Source organism: Triturus cristatus, chromosome 1_2 (assembly GCF_964204655.1).
Source record: "Triturus cristatus chromosome 1_2, aTriCri1.1, whole genome shotgun sequence".
In the NCBI taxonomy this organism is placed as follows: domain Eukaryota; kingdom Metazoa; phylum Chordata; class Amphibia; order Caudata; family Salamandridae; genus Triturus; species Triturus cristatus.
In genome coordinates, this window is record NC_140580.1 from 128,515,417 (window position 1) to 128,536,947 (window position 21,531).

The following is a 21,531-nucleotide window of genomic DNA, read 5'->3' on the forward strand; positions in this document are numbered from 1 at the left end:
CCAACCCATATCAACTTATAATATACAGGCGGCTGCTAGACATAACTTTATTGGCCCGGTACTTTAACTGTATACGTGAGGTAGTTACTGCAAGAAATATTTACAATGCTATTCCACGGGGGGGGAAATTGGCGATTTACCTCAGAGCTTTTGTTCTTATACTCCAGGCCCACCCCAGAAACTTAGCCACTGCTATACATATTGGGGGAGCAGGATCTGTGCACAGAATGCGAAGGGCAATAGCATATCTTCTGATACCCAAAAGCTTACAAATAGGTTGTAGCCATTTTTTCCGGGGTACCACGTACATTGGACAAAAGAATAATACGTGTCCGATGTTCTCACATACTTCAACACATCTGTAACATTTATCATTGTTAGTGCCTTGCCTCCCCCATCTGGAAGTGAATTCTGCAACGGGTAGTGTTCCCACCCGCAACTGAAAATATAACTTGCGGTCAGAGGTTTTTTCAATAGTATCCCAGTACTTCTCTAACTGGGGATGAGCTTTTAGATCAAGAAAGCGGGATGTTAGATGTGTAGAAAGGCCTTGGGTGGTTTCCAACTTGTAAACCCATTCCCAATACATCTTTTTCAGGTTTTCTTTAGAAGGGAAAACAGTGTTTGCAGGGTTTTTCCAAAGTTCAGTCAGGCCTATACTACCCAAAAGAGATTTTATCCCAAGCAGCCATGATATTTTTTGGGACCTGTCAGAATCTATAATATCTGCAAAGCCACTCCTATAATGAATTAGTTCATCAGTACACCAGAGACGACGCCAATATAATATTGGGCGTAGATTCACCAAATATTCCAAAGGTTTTTTTCCCAAATCCAATAATAAGGGTCGCAATGGTGTACTGAGGGGAAGGTTTGTGACTTTGCGCAGAAATGCGTTTTCTAGAGCCTTCAAACTATTCAAATTATTAAAGCCCCAGAGCTCGTCCCCGTAGAGGCACGAGCCCAGGACCTTGGTTCCGTAGATTTCTAAGGCTGGGGAGATTGGCTTTGTGAGTGAGGTTTTAAATCTGGTCAACAAGGCCTCCGTTTTTTGCTTATGTTGTAGCACAGCGCGTTCTAGTTGATTTCCCCATCGCATATCTTTTTGTAGTGATATCCCCAGATATATGAATGAGGTAACTTCCTCCAGGGGTGACTTGTTCATGTATATTTTCCCTTTAAAGGATTTTGATCCATTGAATGACATGAACTTCTTCTTCCCCGTGTTTACTTCCAGACCCCTTTCTGTGCAGAATTCTTCAAAACACCCGACAGCCTTTTGCAGGCCGCTAGGGGTCTTAGAAATAATCAGCGTGTCATCAGCAAACATGAGGATAGGGATGCGCACTCCTGCCAGAGCCGGCGCATCGGTGGGGGTCTGCGAGAGCCGACCGGCCACCCCGTTGACAAAAAGCGAGAACAGGGTCGGCGCCAGGACGCACCCCTGCCTCACTCCTCTGCCAACCGGGAAGTCCTCGGTCACCTCTCCCGCACCCCCCCACCGCACTCTGGCAACATTTCCCTCATGCAAGCGGATGATCACAGTGAGAAGTTCGGGTGCAATTCCTAGTTCCATCAGGACCTGCCAAAGCTTGCTTCTTGGGACCAAATCTTGGGACCAAATCAAATGCTGCTTTTAGGTCCACAAAGACCGCATAAAGGGCACCGTTCCCCAAGACCACCGTCTTCCAATATAGGTTGACAAATCGGAAGACTTGGTCAATTGTACTTATCCGGGAGCGGAACCCTGCCTGCATTGGGCTTAAGATGTTATAATCATCCATCCAAGATTGTGTTATGTGGAGAAACATGCGGCCTATGATCTTTTGGACCGAGTCAATTAAGCTGATTGGTCTATAGTTGCTTGGGGTTGATTTGTCCCCTTTTTTAAATACAGGGACGATTTCAGCACCCTTCCACGAGGGCGGGATATCCGCTCCCTGGGCAATTGCGTTGGCTAGTCGCATGATATAACTGGACCAGAGACTTCTATCGTCGATAAACATATCTGCAGGGATTCCATCCCTTCCAGGGGCCTTTCCCCTAACCACTCCATCTAGGGCTCTATCCACATACTTTAATGAAAATATAGCCTTTTTGTAAGGTACATTGGGAAAAGTCTCAATAAGAGAATTTTGAGGGGGCACGGCATACTGAGGCTTGAAATAATCTATCCAAGCGTTCTGTGCCACATTATTTTGGGGACGCTCTGCTGTGCCACCCCTGTCCCATTTGTATGTGTCCCAGAAGACTTTACTGTTCTTGTTCCTTGAAGCTTCAAGAAGATCCTTCCATATTTCATTTTCCCAGGTTACCTTTGCCTCTTTGAGACTCTTCCCATAGTATGACCTGGCATATCTTACGAGTATTGGGTCTTTCAGTTTGAGTGGTCTACCTAGTTCGTCCCGGGCTTTCCTGCACTTGTTATTATACCAGCCCTCCTTTTTTTGAGTCTTAAAGTTTCTGTTAGGGGCGTGTTTGAGGAAATATTTTCGCAGGCCCGCAAAAAGCCTTGCGTGTATTCCCACTATTTTTTTATGAGGGTCTTGTCCCTCTACCAATGAGCCCGATTCTTCTAGTGCAGAGATGACTTCTCCTTTAATTGCTAGTAGAGCCCTCGAGTCATCGGCAATCCGATCCCATTTTAGGTGGCGCATATCGTATGACAGATGGTGCTCTGACTCGTGTATATCTTGTGGCTTTAATGTAAGGCCAAGTAAGGACGAGTTAAATGTAGAGACTAGTGGGTGATGGTCACTCTCTGGTCGGTTGACTACCTCCATATCTATAAAATAGGGCCAGAGTTTAATGTGAATCAATAAGTAATCGATTCTACTTGCCCTACGACCATTGTCGAAAATATTTAAACCACATTTGTCAGACAGGCTCCTGCCATTGGCTGCTCTCAGTTGGTTCCCTAAGCATAGTCCACTTAACTGGATTGCTGCCCCTGTCCACCTTTTTACTGGTGCAATTTCAAGGGGTGGAATTCCCCAGCTTGCGTCTTCTTCAGCGGCAAGCTGGGATATGTCATGGTCCAGGGGCTCAAATGAGGCATTAAAGTCGCCTGCTATTATGGGTAAGTAATTCGAGGGCAGAGAGTCGATTGTTTCTTCCAGTAATTGTACTACTGGGGACTTTTCCCCCCCGGCAAACCTCGAGCGTAGACATTAAAAATTTCAAGGTTTATCCCATCCTTTGAAACAATCTTTACAGATAAAATATCGTCGCTAATGTTGGGTCTTTGAGTGACTCGGCATCCTAAATCTTGTTTTAGCCATATAGTTAACCCACCAGATGGGCGACCTCTTGCATTTTTTAGGGCTGGGATATAGTAGTTAAGAAATCCTCTGCATAACAGGGGATCTGTCAACCAAGTCTCTTGGAAGACGGTGGTCTTGGGGAACGGTGCCCTTTATGCGGTCTTTGTGGACCTAAAAGCAGCATTTGATTTGGTCCCAAGAAGCAAGCTTTGGCAGGTCCTGATGGAACTAGGAATTGCACCCGAACTTCTCAAACATATCATAAAAACGAGCACTAACTTATACAGTATACTAGGACCTTCAAGTGCAGGGCTGGGCATAAGCAAAGACATTTCAAAGATAAATATAAGTAAGACTCACCATCAGAATCAACAGGATCTTCCACCTCTTCCGTGTAGTTTACTTCCGTTCTCACATAAGTGCGAGCCGTTAAAGAAAACAGTCTTAATTTAATTATTATCCAGTACAATTGTGGAAATTGTGCGAGGTCAGTAGTTGGGCTGAAACAATGTGTCTGCAGCATAAACCTGGTAGTGCTACTTTGTGTAGATTCTGCACATATGAATTATACTAGAAATCTCAGTTTTAATGATGGTTTTAGTCTCATGGTTTTATATTAGCTCTTAAGAACCAAGGCTCTGTTTGGTAAATGAGAACTTAACATAAACTGTGTACTTTATAGAACACAAGGTTTATTCTTAAAGGGCAGGGCCTTCTTTAATAGTATACCTCCCAAGGAGCACCGGCTTTTAGGCGAGACCAGCCAAGAGGCATTCTTTTACACCATAAGAGAGATTTAGAGAAGCCCAATCACATGCCAGAAGGGAATTACCTGGAAGTATAGATTGGTCAAATAAGAAAATCCCAAGAAGCACCATCTTATACGAGAAGCAAATTCACATGAATCAAAATGAAGAACGAATCTAAAGCTGCAGAGAAGGGGTCATTTTATAATAGAAGGGGACTCATAGAAAGCTCAAACTTCTAGCAAAATAGGCTCAATTACTGGTGTTCAATAAAGGAGGCAGGTCTGAGAGGGGATGGAAATGTGAGAACATATATGGGGCCAGTGTGTATATAAGGGGTGGGTAACAGAGTGGATGGGCCCAGGCAGAGCTCAAGGTAAAATGCTGGACTGGCGAGAGAGAGGCTATAGGCGGTCTACAAACTTTGGCAACCAGGACATTTCTAAGGATGGTTGCAGACTTCTCTCTGATTTATTCAGACTTAGAACTTCCTAAAAGGACCTCAGTCACCTGCTGATCAATAAAATAGCGAAAATAATTCATTAACCTATGGATTGTTTGTTTAGCACCATTTATAATCATAGAGAATCAATATAAGTATTGCAGGATACATTTTTTAATCTCCTATGTTTTGCTGAGATTGTATAATCGAGCTACTTTATACCTAAGCAGCGAAGAAACTTTTGCTGTTGGCATGAATGGATCTCAGATGAAAGGTAGGTCTTTAATGCTTTGTTTAAAACGAAATCTAAAATTACTTCATGTAAGAATGTAGATAGGTTTCTAAAGCAGGTATTCTCTAATGAAATACCATATTCGGTCTGTCACAACTGCCAAAAAGTGTCCATAATGAAATTAATCTTTCAGAATCTTTTCAGAATCTTACGGGGTCAGCTGCGTCGTCCTACAATGCTGAGCCTAGGTTAGCCACTGCCTTTGGATCGCCCTAAATGAGACGACCTTTCTATGAGGTACTTAAAACAGCATAAAGAAATGTTAGTATCAACATTTCAAGCACTCCTGGTGGTCTTTGAGACACTTGTGTCAGAGCAGTCTGCTTTAATCACATTACATTCAAAATACATCCCTCTAAATATTAATTAAGTACCAAGAACTCCATTTAATTACTACATACTAGTTATCTTCTCCAACTCGTCCAAGAAGACTCAGAGACCACAGCCATCAATAAATGGCGACAAATTGAGCAATATGTTAAGCTTTCATCATTTAGTTCGTCAAAGTCACCCTCTTACTAAATAGGTCCCTATGTTCTCCCCACCCACCCTGTTTCTTAAAGGTGAACTCGAAACACTGGTGCCTACACAGATGTAACTCACCGACAGAATCAGAATAGACAATGTGGTACAGTGATACCTCTGGCAGAGGTCTCAACTGACCAGGACAGGGCTTGACAAAGCACTAAACATACAGAGAACAGGACTCAAGGGAGAAAAGAAAAAAGATCAGGAATCAAATGGGAGAAAGACGAGAAGTTTTTTTGTGTTTTTTTTTTTAAAGGGTATAAGGCAGCACTTTCTGTCAGGGTATTCCATACAATCGGCAATATCTGCTGCATGGAAGACACCATATGCTTCGGGAAGTTCTTCACCAGAGCAGTCACAGCCTGCAAGACAGAAGGACAAGTAAAGCGTGGATAACACTATCACAACCAAATGCTCCTTCAGATACCAACACACCATCACTGAATTCTCTCTCAGGCAGACGTTTGAGGAGCTTGTTCACTTGGCCACACACAGTACAAGTCTCACCTCAGCCTCCCTTCTTTAAAAAAAAAAATAATAAAAAAAAAAAATTCCAATTCACAAGGAGACAGAACAAGAGCATATGCCCAGCACTACAAAAACGGAAAATAAAACTGACTTTTCTAACAGTCAGAACTCACTACTGCAATTTCTTTATTCTCCACCAAGATGAAATTATACATGTGTGAGAAGGTGAGTAGTGAGAAAGGCATATCGCTAGGAGTACAAGAAATACTATGACAAGAACTTCACATTATTAGGCTCACTTCCTCACTGTGTGGAAGGCTTCAAGCAAAAACCATAGAAGATCGAAGCTGCTATGACCAACACCAACCTATTTAAAGAGGTTTCCTCACATGGCCTATTCAAAAGGTGTGCTTTGCAGACCTAATCCAGTTAGGGTTTACAAAATGTGCAAGGTTTCTGATCTGATACTTACATAGATCAACCTCCTCTTCTCCACTCTGCACTTCTGCTGCATTTCACCCACTGTGGTTTATCATCCTTGCTAGTCTTTAGCCCCTCCTTCTCTACATAAAGTCATTCTTTGCATTTGTTTACACCCAGGTTATTTGGATGGATGTGGTTTCCAGGCCCAGATGTTGTCATTCAAATCGCCTGTTATTTGTGCACCCGTTTTTCTCTACTTCTACCACGCTCATGCTCTTTGCATGTTCAGGGATGAACCCCACCTGTCAGGTAGCCATAGGAACAATGTACTCACTGCAAAACCGCTGTTGCAGGAAAATCTATGTGGAGGCTTTTGAAGACTCTGAAAGCCACCCCTGTCATTCCACATTTATTTTCACTGCTTTATTTTAAAAATTACCAACACTCTCACAGTACATTACACTTTATTAACCCCAGACTTGATGGCTGGCAAGCTCAAGTTTAAACCCAATCCTCCTCATCTCCTTCCCTTGCACTATTTTGGATAGAGGCCAAAACCCCAAATGCACTGATCCTACACACAATGAAGAACCTGTGAAGGAGTAGTTTGGGTCCTGTTTTAAACAAAACATCAGGGGCAAATACCACCTCTTCCCCATCAATAATTTCTACCCAATTTACTTGTTAGGGCAAGTGTAATGGGGTCACAGGACAAGGACAGGAGGCTGGCTGCATTAGGGGTCGGGTGACCCAAGGGTCCATCATAAAATGTAGTGATAATACTCATCCAGTACTATGTGGTACCACAGTCTAAACCTAAAGGAATATTAGTAAGGATAATTGATCCACTGTGTTATGAATTGATACAATGTGTGTTATGCTGCCTCACAAAGGATGATGCAATTTAGTAGGTGGAAATTTTTTGGAACTGAGTTGCCCAAAGAAACCTGTCATTTTGAGGGTACAAACTCCAGGCCTCTGGTGAAATCAGCTTTACAATTGCCACATTCTCTGAAGAACCTGAACTCTCCATGGGGAACTTAGAATACAGCCCTACTCTTTCACAAAACGACAACCAAAAAGAAGGGAAGGATGGTCAATACTCATCAACCACAACAAGAACCATCAGAACATGATGGACATGTAACTGTCACATCAGCCATGAAAAAATTAAAGCGAGTCAGCAACACTCCAAGCACTGAGATCATAAAAAGGGAAGGCATAACCACAGCAGCACCAAATTCTAAGCACTGCCAGTGCACAAGAGGCTCAGGAGCCAGAGGAGTGCAAGCAACATCCAAGAGCCGGCTTAAAATAAACGCTCTTACCACAGATATACAAGGTCATGTATCCACACATGCCCGAAGAAGAGGAAACACTGGTAAGCATGAAAGGGCAGAGTGTTAAGAGGCGAGTTCTTATAACCTGGAACTACTACCATTTGTTATAGTAATATTTGCACATAGTGCTTGGAAATGCAGAAAGGAGCTTCATGCACCTAACAGAAAATGGAACAAATTCACCAACTCCTGTAACGTAAATGTAAACATGGAAATGGTTATGAAGAAAGGCTCAACCGTACAGCAAAAGTGATATGATGGAGTCGCCACTCTTCCTCATCCCTGCAAGGTATCCAATATCCACAGAGGTAACTTCATAATATAGAAGGCAAAGCTGTTGCTCCTGGACACAAAGAAAACTTGAAAGGAACTTCACTAGCTAAGACATTTCCCCTGTTTAACTGCAGGGACTGGTGCTTTATTTATTTATTTGTATCCCATGGCTAATACCCTGGGGCGTTTCGGCGCTTTTCAACAAACATCAGGCCATCCCAGAGATTAAATTAAAGGCTAGAGCCTGAAAATTCAGAAATTATGCAATAAGTAAGCAGATCATGAAGCCCTTCTTAAAACGCATCAAGTCCGACGAGTTTAAGTTTGTAAGGCGGGGGAGGACTGTGGCCGGCAGCCGATCGAAATGCCCGCCGCCTAGTGAAGCTCCGGACCTCCGCAGACTTTCCCACTAATCTGTTCACTCATTTGTAGCAGTGAGCGTCAAACAAGCCAGCGGGATCGGAAAACAGCGAGCACCGTTTTGACCCGTTTCGGTACTCGCAGCTCTGCCTTCAACAAAGATGGACCGTCTGCAGTACTTGTGGTCTATGCGCCGAGTGGAAGCCAGGACCTCTGTTTATCTGCTGGCCTGGGCAGTCGGCGGCCCATCCTGCATCTGTCCGTGTGGGGAGCGCCTGCAGTGGCCTGGAGCCGGGGCCGCATTGCTGAGCCCGGGTGTGGAACATCTGCACTGCCAGCGTCTCTGGTAGCTCGGTGTACGGCGGAGTCAGATCGCTGTATCCAGGCCCCCCCGTGAGGAGGGGCGGAAGGTGAGAGGAGATCTGCCCGGGCCTCACTGAAGACTGTGCGTGGCTAGCACCAACCAGCCCCAGTGATTTATACATCCTCTGTGCGCATGCGTTGGTAGCACCAGCACCTCTAGGGTGAACGACCGCCCATCAACTTACACGGCGTTACGTACGTTATTGCGGACCCGGCGGGAGCCTTCATATTGCGGAGCCGCGAGTGGCTCCAGGACTGTTGAATGCACCATCCTTGGCGGAGACTGCTCCTGGCGCGGCGGGGGAGGACGGGGGATGCCGTTGGGCGCACAACCTACTCGCCTCAAGAATGAGAGTGGCCGGTTCGCCAGACTCCTAAAGGTCAATCTCAGTGCTCCGGGTGGCCCTCATATCCTGCCACCTGCAGTTGTTGTAGAGGTCTCGACGTGCGCAACCAGGAATACCCACAGCACCCATACCGCAATTGTATCTCCCGGGTTCACGGTGGCCCACCACATTCACTGAAGCCTTGTGCACATTGCCTTCCCTGGGCGGACTGAAAGACAGCTTGATGCTGCCTCCTGGATTCCTCCATATTCCAACTAATATTTGTCGACGCCACCCTTCCCTCCCCGTCGCGTTCCAGTGGCAGGTGAACAACAAAGTGCTATTTAGGGGGTAGGAAACCCGACAGGCATGTGTGCTCCCCATAAACACTGGCAGGCGGCGGTGAGTACTACCACCTACCTTGTCGCAAAGCTAACCGCTCCATCAGTGTGTGGAACCATGGGAGGCAGGGGCAAGCGTGTTGTGCACCAGACCAAACTGGACAAATATGCATGTGCTAAGACGAGCCAGGAACAGCTGGAACGTGCAGCAACTGCCACTGAGGAACACACTGGAAAACCGAACAAAGAAGTCACTTTACAGGATATTATGTCAAAACTGTGAGAAGTTGGCCTGATGTATGATGTCACTAGTTCTAGTGTACACCTTATATCAGTCCAAACAACCCTTATGGTGATTGGTTGTAAAGTCAACCTTATAGACCAGCTATCCTAGTGGTAGCATGGACAAGAGCAGTCTTAGGCTAAACTCTGAATGGCATGTGAAGCCAGCTGTGATACCATATATAATCCCTTGAATACCAAATGAAAGGACACCACAACAGATATATATATAAAATAAAGTGTATTTATTCTAGTCAAACCCTCAGCACTCTTTATGAGATTAGAGGTAAGAACAACACAGTCTTATTTATGCATACATTAAGTCACACAGGTAAGTAATACAGTTAGGCCCTAGGGGCCACGCAAACCATATACTAAAGAAGTGGTATAAGGACCACTGTCACGGAAAAAGGATAGGCCTAGGCCTAGGGAATCGCTGGGGCTACACTACACTAGCAACAGTTAGGAAGTGGGAGGCCCACGGGATTCAGGTGCAGAGTGGAAACACTCACTCGTAAAAGTCGATAGAATTACTAGCAGTTAGAAATTAACAGTTTAAGGACACTTCTGAAGCAGCTAGAGAGTCGAGACTCGGAAACTAGACCCTAGGATAGTCACTACCCTTGTGAGCACCGGAGTACCCAAGTTACCTAGCCCACAGACTGCGGGTGCATAGGTGTGAACTTGCGTCGGGTTTCGTCGTGGACTTCTATGGATGCCTGAAGGAAAGTTGCTGACAGGCGGTCAGTGAAGAGTGTCCGGTGGATCCCAAGGCTGGGATCAAGAAGAGAGGATACCTGCAAGCAGAAGGGACAGAGTCAAGGTCACTAGCCAGTGACCACGTGGAACCAGGAAGGAACCAGGCGATGTCGTGAAGATTGCAGGTGAAAGGTGAAGCTTGTCGCTGCAGCCACGGGTACCAGGAGGCGTCGAGGACGACCAGGACCAGGAGGCGAGCTGTCCCACGAAGGCTCTTGCTGTCGGCGGCATCGAAGTCGAACTAGGACTCACCAAGCCTTGGCAAGCGGAACCCACGAAGAACGGAGGACTTGCTTCTGGTGCAGACCAGGAAGGTCTGGGGTGCTTCTCTTTTGCAAGGAAGCGGGAACCAGTCTGGAGGAGCCAAACCAGCAGTGAAGATTTCAGGGAGCGTCGTCACAAAGGCCACTAGCCACGGGCAAGCAACCGGACAGACGCGGCAAGCAGGAAAATGCAGAAGGGCCCCACGCAGGACTCGTGGAGTGTGGGGGGCTGATCTTCGGTGCAGATGGTGATTGGGGTTGGGGCTTCTCAATCCCCGGTGCACAACTTCGAGGGTGCCTCAGAAGCTGCGCTGGAAGATACTAGCCACTTTTCCCAGGTAGCCGGTCCCACGTCTCTCGTCGCCTCCACGGATCTCAGCTCGGCTGTGGATGTGGATCAGGGTCGGAGAAGTCTGGAAGTCAAGGCTGTGGTCGGGCTCTGCAGTCGGTCCCTCGTAGAACTTTAGCAAAGCAAAGGGTAGTCTCTTGATGGTGCCTGTTTGCACAGGGTAGCCACTCCTTGGCCACAAGGGAGATTCTTCAGTCTTCTTCTTTCGTCGAATGTCGAAGGTCCAGAGTTTCTGTTCAAGTTGCAGGTTCAGGATAATCTAATCTCCTGGGGCCCAGCTACCACTCTTATCCAAATCTGGGGGGCTGGGTTACCTGATAGGTCACGCCTTATGGGTGGGACCTGGGAGGGGGGTGGTTACACCCCCTTCCCTTTGTCCAGTTTCGCGCCAGGACTGGGGCTGGAGTGCCCCAGCACCGGTTTGAACTGGACTATGCACGGGACACCTTGTGTGCCCCAGGCATGTCTCATTCTTTTCATCCCTCCCTGCCCCAATACACTAAGGCCTGTCTGGGGTGGTGCTCGCACCTCCCAAGGCAGGAAACCTATTGTCCAAGCCTCCCTTGCCGGGATCACTCCCAGCAGCAGGAGGTCAGACTCGTGTCTGTGGCAGCAGCATCTATTTTGTGATGCTGGGGCTCTGGTTAACTTTAACCGGGTAAGTAGGTTACAACATGTCTTCTCCCTCTAGAAGGGAGGGATAATATCCTCATCCCCAGATATGGGATGGGGGTATTATTCCAAAGTGTTAGACACCTTACACGACATGTTTTGATAAAGCCAAACCATAGTTACCATAACCGTTTAAGATTATAAGGCACTTTAAGAGTATATGGTAGGCTATATCATAGAACAGCTATAAGGACATGGTTCCGAAAGCTGCAGACAGGCTCAGCTCATGCTAGAGCACCATCTCACATGTTACCAAGCACTCTGCCTCCAGCATTGTTAAGGCCTGCCATAGGAGTGGCTGATAGGTACACGTGTCTATATGTAAGTTAGGTATAGGAATACTACACCTAAGCAAGGAGTGATTACACGACCTTGCCCCAGCTGAGTGATCAGCCAGTTGTGTCATAATGGAAGGCCAGGCCAGGGGTGGCATAATACATGCTGCAGCCCCTGGTAGGCCTAGGGTACACCTATGCCCTGGGTACCTAAGGTACACTGTACAGGGGCCAATAAGGTGATCCTATCCAAATGGGTTATGCACCTAAAGTACATAGTATCAATTTAGAGAGAGAGCAGCAGGGCTGTGGGTCTGATTAGCAGGCCCACAGCCACATCTAAGTCGAAAACCAGTAAAGCAAAAGCAAAAAGTGGGGGTGAACATAGAAAGCAGACCCTACTCTCCTACAAACACTCCATAAGGTGCCCTCCTCCCTCGAGTCAATGATCGACACCGTCGCTACAGAACTCACGCTAATAAGAGCAGACTTCCGCAAACTGAGCACCAGAGTGTCGGATGTAGAGACAACCACAGCTAGTCTCGCTGTGGACACTGCTGCTCTCAAAAGATAGGTGCTGCACCTGGAAACCAAAAACAAAACCATGGCGGCGAAACTGGACGACTTTGAGGGCCGCTCCCGGCGGAACAATGTGCGCATTTTGGGCGTGCCGGAGGGAAGCGGGGGTCCGGCAGTGGACCTTCTTGTGGAAGACCCAATCAAAAACCATTTGAAGCCCCGGGGCCTTTCGCAGTACTTTTCGGTCGAGAGGGCCCACCAAGTCCCAGGGGGGTCAGCCCAGACCAGGTGTGCCGCCCAGACCTATCCTGGCCCGTATCTTCAACTTCAGAGATAGTGACCTCATTCTACAGACCGCCAGAGTAGATCCTCCGGTACAGTACAATCTCATTCTTTCCTGACTACACAGCTGCAGTAGCTAAACAGAGGCGTACTTTCTTGGCGGTCAAGAAGGAACTCCGTTCTCGTGACCTCAAATACTCCATGATCTTCCCCTTGAGGTTGAGAGTGGTGGCTGATGGCAAGGTTTGGTCTTCACGTCCCCGGAGGATGCCCAAGACTGGCTGGATGGGTGGCGTCAGGTCACCAATCGCGGACAATCCGGTAGAGATCACGATCGACAGGGAGCAAGTATGCCTCAATCTCAGCAACAAGAGGATGAAACCACACGTGACGGCTCCACTAAAGTTAAGTGACCAACAAACTCCACAGAACCTCTCTTAAAGACTGAGCCCCAGTCAGTGTTCCTGAACTGCATAGTTTCTTGGGAGGCAATTTATGTGACGGCAATACCCACTTGCTCAGCGTGTGTGTCCCTGACACTATGGGAACGCCGGACCAAATGCTGTGTCTAGTCCCTCAACTGTCCGTAGCCCTTAACTTTGTTTGCTGTGCTGCCTTCGGATGGTATGTTGGAACCTTGCAAGACTTGAGTCCACCGCTGGTGATCAGTGCACGGCTGGAAGACTCACCATAACAGATAAGAAACGGGGGTTGAAGGGATTACTGGGGTGGATTCCTCCCCCACAAAGGTATTGAACAATGGGAACGATACACTCTGCAAGGTTGGGGAGGCGGGTAGTTTTTAAACTGTCATGCAGGGAGGGGGGTGGGGCAACTGTTTTTCGCTTTGAGTTTTCGTTTGTTTTTTCTTCTTTGTTTAACGTTAAAGTTCATGGTACAGCAATTCAATCTTCGGGGGATGTTGCACTTTGTATGTCAGGTACAATGCTTTGAATGCAACAGTTCTAATGTCACATGTAACCACGCACCCTAACCCGATTATTCCCCAGACCACACGAGTCCAGAGCCTGCCATTCATATCCTGGACCGTGAATTGCCTCGGAGATATGGTAAAAAGAGGCTTAGTGCTCCAATTCCTTAAACGTAGCGAGCCCGCGGCAGTACTTCTGCAGGAAACCCACCTTGTAGGCACCACCTGTAAGGCCCACGACAGATGGGTATACAGGGTTACAGTCTATATCCCTCCCGCACTCCACTCAGTGGCGCTCCTGGCACATGACGCCATTCTGCTCCGTCTCCCTGAGGGAGAGCTAATACTGGGAGGAGACTTTAACGCGACCCTTAATGATTATCTTCACCGCGCGCCCCCACGCCCACAACACCGTTCCCATTCCAATCTCACTGACTTCCTTGAGACAATAGGCCTGGTGGACATCTGGCAGACTCACATCCCACACGCACGCCAATTTCCATATCATTCCGGCAACCATAATAGCCTTCTAGAATAGATCATGTCTTGTCCTAAGCTGATAAAGTAGGACGTTTTTTGGATATAACACACATACCGCAAGGGATTTCAGATCACTCCCCCATCTCAGCCCAATTCACGAGGAACACTTCCACACACTGCTGTGTTTTCCCGATTTACCCGGGCTATCTAAAAAAAATCCTAAAATTTGTAAAGGCTTGCTCACAGCCACGAAACACTATTTCGACAAAAATGTGTCGTCGGTCCCATCACCCCTTACTCTCTGGGAGGCATACAAAGCGGTCCTACGGGGGCAAGCTATTTCCTTAATTGCGGACCACAAGAAGGAGAAGGCACACATAGTCTCCACTCTCGAACACGAGTTGCAAACACTCACGACTGCTCCGACATTCACACCTGCTCCAGCTTAAAAAAAGGAATACAAGGAGTATTTGTGGGAAGGCGCTAAAACCCGACTGACAGCCACGCGCCATACCATATAGGAGGTAGGGCATAAAGCCGGCCGGCTACTGGCGTGGCTAGACAGATGAGAACGCGCGAGCCGCTGGATAGCGGAACTCCAAACCGCGGCGGGAGTGGTGGTGACGGACCCCCAGGTTATAGTGGATACACTAGTGTGCCACTACTCTGAGGTTTACTCCCCAGCAGTTTAGATGGACCAGGAAGAGGCAGATCTGTTCCTTAAAGACATCTGTCTCCCTACGCTGGCGGAAAATGACTCCAAAATATTGGAGTCAGAGCTCACTATTGAGGAATTAACTTTAGGAATAGGGAGTGTGCAGTCAGGAAAGGCCCGGGGGCCAGATGGCTTTCCAATTGAACTATTTAAGAAGGGCACCACTAATCTCACACCCTACTTATTGGATATGTACAACACTAGCTTGGACAGGGGTGCGCTGCATAAAGATCAGAGAACTGCAACGATTGTGGCCATACACAAACCCGGGAAACCAGCCCAGGACTGTGCTTCCTACAGGCTCATCTCCCTGATCAACGTAGAAGACAAGATTTTGGCCAAAGTTTTAGCAAATAGACTCACACCCCACCTCGCGACTTTAATTCACCCTGACCAGTCGGGACTTATGCCTGGCAAGAGAACAGCCCTGAATTTGAGGCGACTCCAGAGTGTACTAGGCCGTAAACACACGATACAGGAAGAAGCTGTGATATTGTCCCTCGATGCCCGTATGGCATTCGATACCGTAGACTGGCCATTCCTATTTGCAGTTTGGTTTCGGACCTGTGCTCTGCTCGTGGATAAAGCTACTCTATACGAACCCTCTTGCGCACGTAGTGGCGAATGGACACATCTCCAAGGAATTCCCGTTAGGGCGAGGTACAAGACATGGGTGCCCGCTGTCGCCGCTGCTCCTCCTACTGATTTTAGAGCCGCTCGCGGCGTGGATCCGACAAGACCAGATTGTTTGCAGACGGAGAGTTGAGAAGATCACATATCCATATATGCTGATGATATCCTCCTATATCTGGCGTCCCCCTACCATTCCCTACATGGTATCATAAATATCAGCAAGGCCTATGGAGAGCGATCAGGTTATACCATTAATAGGAGTAAATCCATACTGTATGGATTGCACGGCCCGATTCCCCACAGGCTGTGCGGTGGAAATAGCAAAGAGCAGCTTTAAATATTTGGGGATCCATATCACACCCGACTGAGGATTTCATTACGTTAAATCTTCTAGAACCCCTAAAAAGACTGCGCAGAGACACCAAGCACTGGCAGGTCCTGCCGCTGGCACTGTTAGGACGGGCAGCACTCTTCAAAATAATGGCACTGCCCGCTTCCTGTATGCCCTACAGAACACCCCCTACTTGGTTCCTGCAGATTATTTCCGGGACATCGAATCGAAGGTGTCTAAGCTTTTGTGGAATGGGAAACCGGCCCGAATAGCAATGTCAAAATTATTTAGTTCGTGGTATGATGGGAGCATAACATTACCCAACATACAAATGTACTACTGGGCGACCCAGCTGACCGTAATAAACCAGTGGATACACGTACCGCACACCAATCCGGCCTACCATCTAGACCGATTCACGCTAGGGATTGAGGGAATCAACCGAGCATTAGATAACACCAACCGACGGAGGGCCTTGATAGGGTCCACTAAACATACAGTTCATCTCTGGCACACGGTACACAGAAAGCTCGGTTGGAACAAAAAGATCACACAAGCCACACCCCTGCGGGATAGAGCCATGCTGGGTACACTGCGAAATAGTAAAACATTTGCACGGTGGGATGACAGGAATATAGCGCGTAGGCGATCTTTGGGCCAAAGGGAAGGTAATTCAATTCACACAAGACCAACACGAAATGGCACCTACTGAACTGTTCCGCTACGACCAGATTCGACACACATTAGAGGCAGATATTCCACCGGACACGGTCCTCCCGGAGGCTTCCCCCTTGGAGGACAGACTGCCGACTGAGCACATGCATGAAAAAGCCACATCCCTCACATATGGAAAGATTGTCAATAATCACCCTGACCCCACACAATCCCTAAGGGAGAGATGGCAGGGAGAAGTGGGTGACATGGATGAAGCAGACTGGCAGAAGGCACTAGCATCCCCGAGAGAGGTGGCAATCTCGTCGAAATTACGCTTAGTTCAACTCAAAGTGCTACACCGAATCTACTACACCAGGGTGACGTTATATAAAATGGGAAGGTCAGATTATCTGCTCTGCTTACGACAGTGTGGGGCATCAGGTACATTCGACCCCACATTGTGGGACTGTCCCGAAATTGTACTTTACTGGGAGACAGTGATGTCCACTATATCGAATGTCAGTGGCGCCTCAGTTCCTACGGAACCCAGGAGGTGTTTACTGCATATCTGGGAAGCCACAGATATTAATGCAGCGCAAATATGAGCGACACTAGGTATAACCATAGCTAAAAGATATATTGCAAAACAATGGGGAGCTTGGAGATTGGAGTAAAGACATGGACATGGCGATGGTGGCAGAGAGAGCAGTATACCTACTAAGAGGATGCCCCAAGAAGTTGGAAAGGGTGTTGGGAAAGTGGAATGTCTTTGGAGGTAATATCTGTGCAGTACCGACCGACGATCTATCAATGGATAACCGTGCTTAATCATGAACTGTATGTTGATTCCAACTGCATGAAACCTGTGCCACATTGTATAAAGCAGCATGTACCGATGTATAGATGCTACATTGTAATGTGAAGTGATCATTGGTCCCACCGATTTGTAAACCTGATGACATTTGTACCTACTCTCAATAAAAAGAATAAAAAATAAAAAAGTTTGTAAGGCAGACGATTCCAAAATGTGATTGAGATGTTTAAGAAGCTTTTACCACCCAAGCTCCACTAGCAAGTGTGAGGAGGATCACAAATTTCTGATCGGGGTATACCAGCAGAAGTGGTCAATCAAATAAGCAGGCCCCTGATTATGCAGTGCCTTAAAGGCGATGCAGAGGGCCGTAAAATTAATCCGCTTTTTCACTGGAAGCCAATGTAGAGCTTTAAGGGCCAACATGGCCGAGGAATATTTTGGGATACCAAAGAGCAAACAGGCAGCAGAGTTGTGCAAAAGCTGCAATTTCCCAAGAAGTGCTTTATTTATACCGATCAGAAGCCAGTTACAGTAGTCAAGCCTTGACAAGACTAATGTAGAAACCACCGTTTTCTGTAGTTCTGACGGTGGGTATGGATATATCTTCCTCAGAATCTTCAATGTATAGCAGGTGGATGAAGTGATCGGTTTCACATGATGGGAGAAGGACAGGGTGGTGTCAGAAATGACTCGCAGATTCTTTGCCTTAGTGGCGGGGGGTGGGGGGGGGGGCAGCTCCAAGAGCCACCAATACGAGGACAGATGGATGGATCACTGCCAAAAAGGAGAACCTTGGTCTTATTAGAGTTCAACTTGGGGCAGTCCTCAGACATCCAGCTGCTCATTTGTCACATGCGAGCACGAAAGTTGTGAGCAGTGTCCCCAGTGTTGTTTGAGATGGAAACTATGATCTAGGTGTCGTCTGCATATGACACCATGGCAAAGCCATGATATTTGACCAGTCTAGCCAGGGGAACCACATATATATTAAAGAGAGTTGAGCTCAGGGATGAGCCCTGAAGGACCCCATATGGAAGTTTAAAACTATGGGACCTGAGACCTTCCAAATTCCAAGAACTAAAATGTCTTTCAAAGTAATTACCTCACATATACCAAAGCAATTTCGTACACCAAACGTATCTCCTTCTGGATACAATGGATTCCAAAGGGGACAGACACCTGTATAACAACATCAAGAACCACAGCTTTGAAATGGCCTGCTCAGCAACAGAGTCCCAGTGCAGAGGTAGGTAAACAGATGCCAAAGGACCACACAAACAATAAGTGAATTGCAGCTAGAATGCACTCAATGATTCTAGTTTAAACATATGAAACTAATCCACAAACTTTGAAAGAAAATCATGTGTGCACCAGGTGAGGGGCTCTGCGGGCCACCTGATTCAAAATGAAATGGAATAAACCTAGATAAGTATCCAGGAATGCCCAGTGCACTACTAACAAGCCACTGTCTAGTGTACACAAAGTTGTCAAAACCATTTATTATGCACAATATTATCGTTGTGAAAAGCGGTAAACAAAACAATTGTCAATGAGTCAGAGTTTTCAAATGAAATCTTCAAAACATGAAGTTGATTGTGATCTGCTTTATGCTTGATAGTCTCAGATGGAAATGTAGTTCAAAAAAGGCAAACGAATCAGCTTATAGTCAGCATGACAAACAAAATGCTTCACATATCCCAATGCATTTCGGGCTATGAAATGAGCCCTTCGTCAGGGGATCTGGAATATATCAATAATCTTATTTTAGTGAAAGGTTAAGGTGGCAAGAAACACTGTAATGATCTTTAAAAACAGAGCTCAATAGAAGGCAGAAAAAGAGAAACAAAAAAGCAAGCTAAGAGTATCCACCACATGCAGTGGCAAGAAACAAAACCAGCATCTTGCCTACTAGTGCTATAACTGGAAACCGATTGAAAACAGAAAGAAAAAGACTTAACAAAATGCGGGGACTAAATGTGAAAATCGTGAAATACGTGAAAAGCATGAGTCAAAAGTGACCGTGAATCTTAAAAGTGAGTTTAAGTGAATCAAGATCAGAAGTGTACACAGCATACCTCTAACGCTCGAGTTAATGAACTCGAAGCGAAAAGCAAAACCGACGAGAAACCTGAATTGGCTGCAGAAAAAACGAAAACTGAGAACGAGTGGGCTTAACAGTGAATTGATGAGAGAGAGAGTGAAGTGTATCCATGCTACGATGCTTACCTATGACGAAATCGAATGTGTTGTTTAAAGCACATTCATAAAGGCATGACAAACACCTGTAATATACGGAATTCGTATGAATGGGGATACACGAATAATCTTGAAGCACAATAAAGTGCAGGCATATAATACAAATGGTGACTCTCTAAAAACAGTGGAGACGCGAACAACCGCAACCACAAGGAGGATGCCGGCTACATCAAGTAAGCCCGCGTGTCATCTACGTCTAAATACGGAACGGTTTTAGATGGCAATAGAAATGGGACTGAAATAAGTATGAAACTTAATTGTCAGATGTAAAACATATCAGAAGGACTCGGTTGTGAGATGAGATACACTATGCATAGTAATATAAACTTAGCTCTCTGGACGTAATAGAAACTATCAATTGTTTAAATGAATTTTTAAGAATTTTTAGAAACTTGTATTTACTCTGTGTTTTAACGAATTTTAGATATAAAATGAAATGTTTTTTTATATGCCTGCTTTTATGATTTTAATGTTTAAAATCGAATAAAGCTCATTTTGATTGATTTAAGTATGAAACCAACTTGGTGAGATCAACATAAAAATTAAAATTAAGGTGGAGGTGAAATGTGAAAATTAAAATAAAAAATGTGAGAATGAAAATTAGGGTGAGGATCCCAATTTAGCAAAAAAGAAAAGAAAAGCAGAAGTTTGCCTGAACAAAAATGAACGATTCAACATAATAAATATGCGCAATAATAACGGGTACAATTATATACTGTGATATGGTAAGTGAAACATAATAAATGGTTATACATCACAAATCAATCACATATGGAATCAAGTTACATATAAAACCAAATTAACACGAAAGTAACAAAATGTCAAATGAATAGCCAAATAGATGCCAAAATACACAGTGAGTAAAAACAAAAGTATCAAAGAAATCAATAATGGTGGACCTAATCTAATACATAAAACACCTATCTAATATTCCAAAGAACGAAATATTGAATAGAATTGCAACAATGAATTCGACATTAATTTCATGAAAAAAGCAGAAATCAACAAGCACAGAAGAGCAATATCATAAAAAACAAGACAGTTCAAATTTGTCATTCAATCCTTTCAGGAAAATCGTTTCCATAAACCAAATCCAGTGAGACTCACATTGGGATAAAACTCTGGACATGTCTGTCAGGACGAGTCTCAACCAATTCAAGAACACAAAATCTTAACTGAGCAATCGTGTGGTTTTCAGCTAGCCAACGTTGCGCTAATGGGGAACTGATAGTCTTGGTCCTAATTCTGCTTTTATGTTCTGTAATGCGGGTACGGAGGACCCTCTCCGTCTTACCCACATAATGTAAATCACACAGACATTTTATCACGTAGATAACATGATGACTGTTGCAGTTGGCATTAAAATTTAGAAAAATCTTTTTACCTGAACAAGGGTGTGACAAGCATCTACCTGTGATTACATTGTTACAGTGCAAACAGTTCATACATTTAGACATCCCTTTATGGGGGACTTGAACACTGACTACGGGTTTGCTTAAAATTTCTTTCAAATTACGTGACCTCTTGTATGCGAATAAAGGAGGATTGGAAAAGATTCCTTTAAAGTCAGGTTCTGATTGAAGCAAATCCCATCGTAGCAAAATACTCTGATCTACTACCTGTTGAGGATAACCTCGACTCAAAAACTTCTTTTTAAAGTCTTGAATGGTCTGCAAGCCTAGCTCTAAATCTGAAGTGATACGCCTGATTCTCGTAAATTGAGAAAAAGGAAGATGACGTTTCAAGGGCGAAAGCTTTGATATAACAAAGCATTATTGCGGTCAGATTGTTTTTTAAAAAAACACTAGTCTCAATAGTAGTGCCTGAAAGTTTGAGCAAAACAACCACACAAGACATTCAGTCATGAACCACATGTCCCATTTATACTTGTACTATCGCATTAATACTTTACTGAGGGATTCAGACTTAGTCATCATAAAACATAAGACACTAAAGTTATATGAAAAGGCTGTATGCAAAATGTATGAGCACTTATAAAAACAGATTCTCACAGCATGAAAAGCATTGTGAGCAGCGGTGCTCTGAAGTTTTTCTAAATTCAATGAGGCAAATACAATCCACAACATAAGCATGGGAGTCATCCCATCTAGGACACCAGTGTGAACAAGCAGGTCTCCAGTTGAATTCGCT

The 21,531-nt window shown here is 45.5% G+C and overlaps 1 protein-coding gene across 3 annotated transcripts in view; it reads right to left on the reverse strand.

Annotated features, from left to right (window-relative positions):
• Positions 1-21,531, reverse strand: part of LOC146866944 (importin-9-like) — a 346,501-nt gene that overhangs the window by 50,070 nt on the left and 274,900 nt on the right. Inside the window, exons 8-9 of one of the 3 annotated variants that reach the window (XM_085603269.1) lie at positions 5,533-5,633; positions 3,624-3,682 (exon numbers count right to left, since the gene is read on the reverse strand). The exons of 1 other annotated variant lie outside the window; for it this stretch is intronic. In XM_085603269.1, coding sequence (XP_085459395.1) covers positions 3,624-3,682; positions 5,533-5,633 — 160 coding nt within the window. Of the gene's footprint in view, positions 1-3,464; positions 3,683-5,532; positions 5,634-21,531 lie in introns of those variants that run through there. One more of the 3 variants, XM_085603268.1, reaches the window with a different exon arrangement.